Source organism: Cibotium barometz, chromosome 58 (genome assembly GCF_041138505.1).
Source record: "Cibotium barometz isolate CiBa-2024 chromosome 58, ASM4113850v1, whole genome shotgun sequence".
Taxonomy (NCBI): Eukaryota; Viridiplantae; Streptophyta; class Polypodiopsida; order Cyatheales; family Cibotiaceae; genus Cibotium; species Cibotium barometz.
In genome coordinates, this window is record NC_141103.1 from 19,335,480 (window position 1) to 19,338,834 (window position 3,355).

General features: G+C 47.0%; 1 protein-coding gene across 1 annotated transcript; it reads right to left on the reverse strand.

The window, feature by feature from the left end:
• Window positions 1-527: 527 nt before the first annotated feature.
• LOC147606004 (F-box/kelch-repeat protein At5g15710-like) lies at window positions 528-1,952 on the reverse strand. Its single transcript, XM_086792882.1, has one exon. It carries the CDS (start codon window positions 1,950-1,952, stop codon window positions 528-530), a length of 1,425 nt encoding a protein of 474 aa, XP_086649008.1.
• Window positions 1,953-3,355: the final 1,403 nt, after the last annotated feature.

Below are 3,355 nucleotides of genomic sequence, written 5' to 3' on the forward strand. Positions count from 1 at the left end.
AAAGTATAGAATGAGCATTACAGATGTATACATGAGTCGTGGAAAACATGATTGTACTATGAAATTTTGATTCTTCCCTCCTTTACAAGGTGTGTGCATACATGCTATCACCACACATACCACATGTCAAAGCATGTTGCCAAGTGTCCCTTAGACACATACCACATGTCAAAGCATGTTGCCAAGTGTCCCTAAGAGGTGTCACCTCATTGCTTACATAAGATCGTTCTAATTAGAGATTGTTCTACACACAAAGAAACCCACACACTAGTGGCTGTACACACACTAGAGTCCTTTTACTTAAACCTAAGCTTATACACTTGAGTGTTAGTTTAAGCAACAACCTAGAAGTGGTTTATTCCCGCATTAATCACTATTAATATTTAACAATGAATTCGATTCGAGACAACAGTAGAGTGAGATATGATACGTGTGTAGTCCAAAGAGACATGATAGATTTAATTCAATTTGAGACAACAGGAAAGTGGAAGAAGCTGCTGGCGTCAATGAGCTGGGCAACTGTGGAGTTAGGGCGTGGCAAGAGGATGAGGACGTAAAGATATTGTTGGACAGATGATGGAGTCATTGGCTGGCTGTTGACGTGAGTTGGAAGCAAGCGGGCGCGGCACGCAACGCCAGGTGCGACGGTGGAGGTCATAAGAAGCAATGCAGAAGGTCTTACGAATGGGAGCAGGCGCGGCTGCGCTGCCGCATGAGCCTATGCACGTGACCATCACAAAGTCTTGGGTCCCGTGGACATCGTAGCGCTCAAGCGTCATGGCTTTGAGATCCGGGTAGAAGATGCCCGGGAATTCGCTGACAAGCCTCCACTCTTCGAGCTCCCTGTCCAGCCGCCACACTTCTAAGCTGCCGTGCAGAGCGTCTGTGTAGCGCAGCCCCCCGAGGAAGACATCACCCCTGCACTCCAGCAGAGTAAGGGAGCTCCACTCGGTGAAGACCTGTGGCACAACATCTTTGCAAGGGACCGTCCACGACCTTGCCTCCATGTCGAACTCGAACAGCCAGAAGCCTATGTCCTCCATGGCTAAGATTTTCGCCTCTCCGGCGCAGCGGAAGGTGCGGAAGGTGCGGAAGCGGAAAGTGCTGCTTCCGCCCACAACGCTCTCGTCAAGTATTGACAACGGCATGCTTTGTGGAAGCTGCTCCCACTTCCTAGTGGCGGAATCGTAGAGCCAGGTTGTCCTGTCGCCCTTCACAAGGAGAAGTCTGTAGGAGTATGGGGAGGAGGCCAGCAGGTGGACTAGGCGGATCCTCTTCTGCTTAAAGTACTCGACCGGCGGAGGAGGACCCGGAATCGGCAGCCTACGGTGGCGCCCGGTAATCGGATTGCAGACGACGAGCGCGACTGTTATCATCTCATCTTCTCTATATAGTAGACGCTTCGAGTCGAGGAGCTCCAAGCACACCAGTCCCCCTTCTGAAGCCCTTAATCGAAGGGTCGGAGTTGGATAACCTGGAATTAAGAGGGGGGGCAGGACATGCCATGGCGTGCTGCAGGTAGGGTCGTAGAAACCCCAGGCTCCAGGCTCCACGTCCAGATGTAGGAGGCAGGGCATGGTGGTGGCCGTGGCCCGGGGATCGTCAAGAAAGATGAAGGGCAACGAGGTCCAGAGCTTGCAGACTATACGACAGCGGAAACGGGCGCAAAGTGGCAACCTGGCCACCACAGCTTCCTGGAGGCAGGAAGGCAGGCGTTGCCAGAGTTTGCTATCGAGCTGCAGATGCTGCTCTCCGTCAGCGGCTGCGGAGGCGGAGGTGGAGTCGGAGGCCCCAGCAGCCACAACGAATGGCAACTCTTTTAATTTCTTACGGCCATACTGCGACCACAGCCACTTGAGCACCTTGGCGGAGACCTCCACCTCGTCGTCGCCCTCAGTCAGCAGCGCCCACTCCTCCGGCGTCACGTAGCAGGGCATGGCTCCTGGGGCCATTGTCGTAGCGGCGACTACAGGATCTAACGTTCTTCGGGCTTATAGCTGAACGCACAAAGAAAAGAAAAAAAGCAAAATAAAAAAGCTTGCCTTCAAGAAAGCAGGACTAAATTGATAATGTTTGTGCAAAAACCTTTTTTTTTTCAAAATTGGAGATCAATAATTCAATAGAGAAACTAGTTGGATAGAGAAAACCTTAGTCATCTAGTTGGTATTTGTAGGTGTATTCTCTAGCAATACATGACCCTCTTCACAAGTCAGGCAATGCAACTTCAAATCTACATGTTCATGGTATTTTTCATGATGTCCATGACTTTTTGCAAGATGATTATTGATCAAGAGTGAAGGGAATTGATTGAAAGATTCTCAATTCATGAAGAAACCTTCATATCCAAATATCTTCCTTGTCATTACACACCTTACCATGTACAACACCACATGAGAATGTAATTACAAAATACAATGTTGAAACGTGTGTCTAGATCACCCCCGACAATAAGTGTATATATAGGTGAAGATCCCACCCCCATAGATGTAGAATAAGAGATGGGCCATCTAGCAACAAAAGAGCAAAGATGGGCCATCTAGTAGCGAGAGAGCAAGAGATGGGCCATCTAGTAGTGAAACCTGGAAAAGTTTATGGGCGCTGATGTTTTGTTGCTATTTAAGCTGTTATTTTTGTTGCTATTTTTGCTACTCAAAAGCAAAAATAGAAATTCTGGACAAAATATCCCGCTTTTCCCTTTATGCTTTAGGCACCTTTTTGTGAAAAGAAAAAGAGCAAAAACGCATGAGTCAATAGTATGAGCCAATGGTATTGGATGTCTATGAATATGAATAAGACTAAATCAAATATTACCGATGAGAAGAATGGGTGATGATTAACAAACAAAAGAGAGAACACATACTATTGTTGCTCCATCCATAGGTTATGTGAAGGTTAAGCATGTCATCCTATTGTTGCTCCATCCACATCCATAGGTTATGTGAAGGTTAAGCATGCCCTCCTATTGTTGCCATTGTTGTTGCTCCATAGGTTATGTAAAGGTTAAGCATGCCATAGTATCGTTGCTATTGTTTTTGCTCCATAGTTTATGTGAAGGTAAAGCATGCCATACTACTGTAGTTCCATCCATAGGTTATGTGAAGGTAAAGCATGAAAGGCACCCTCGCAACTTAGAGGTGGTTATGTACACCTTAGATTGGCTGCCTCATGTTGTAGAAAACCCTCCTCCTCATCCATGATGTGTGGCCTTTCCTCCACATCAAAAAGCACTTGCACCAATCTATATTATCCCTCCCCACACAAACATGAGCTAGTGGCCCAATATCCTTACGTATGGTAAATATTTCCTCCACTTATTCTTCCTCTCCTTTATTTGGCAATGTATTTTCATAGTTTC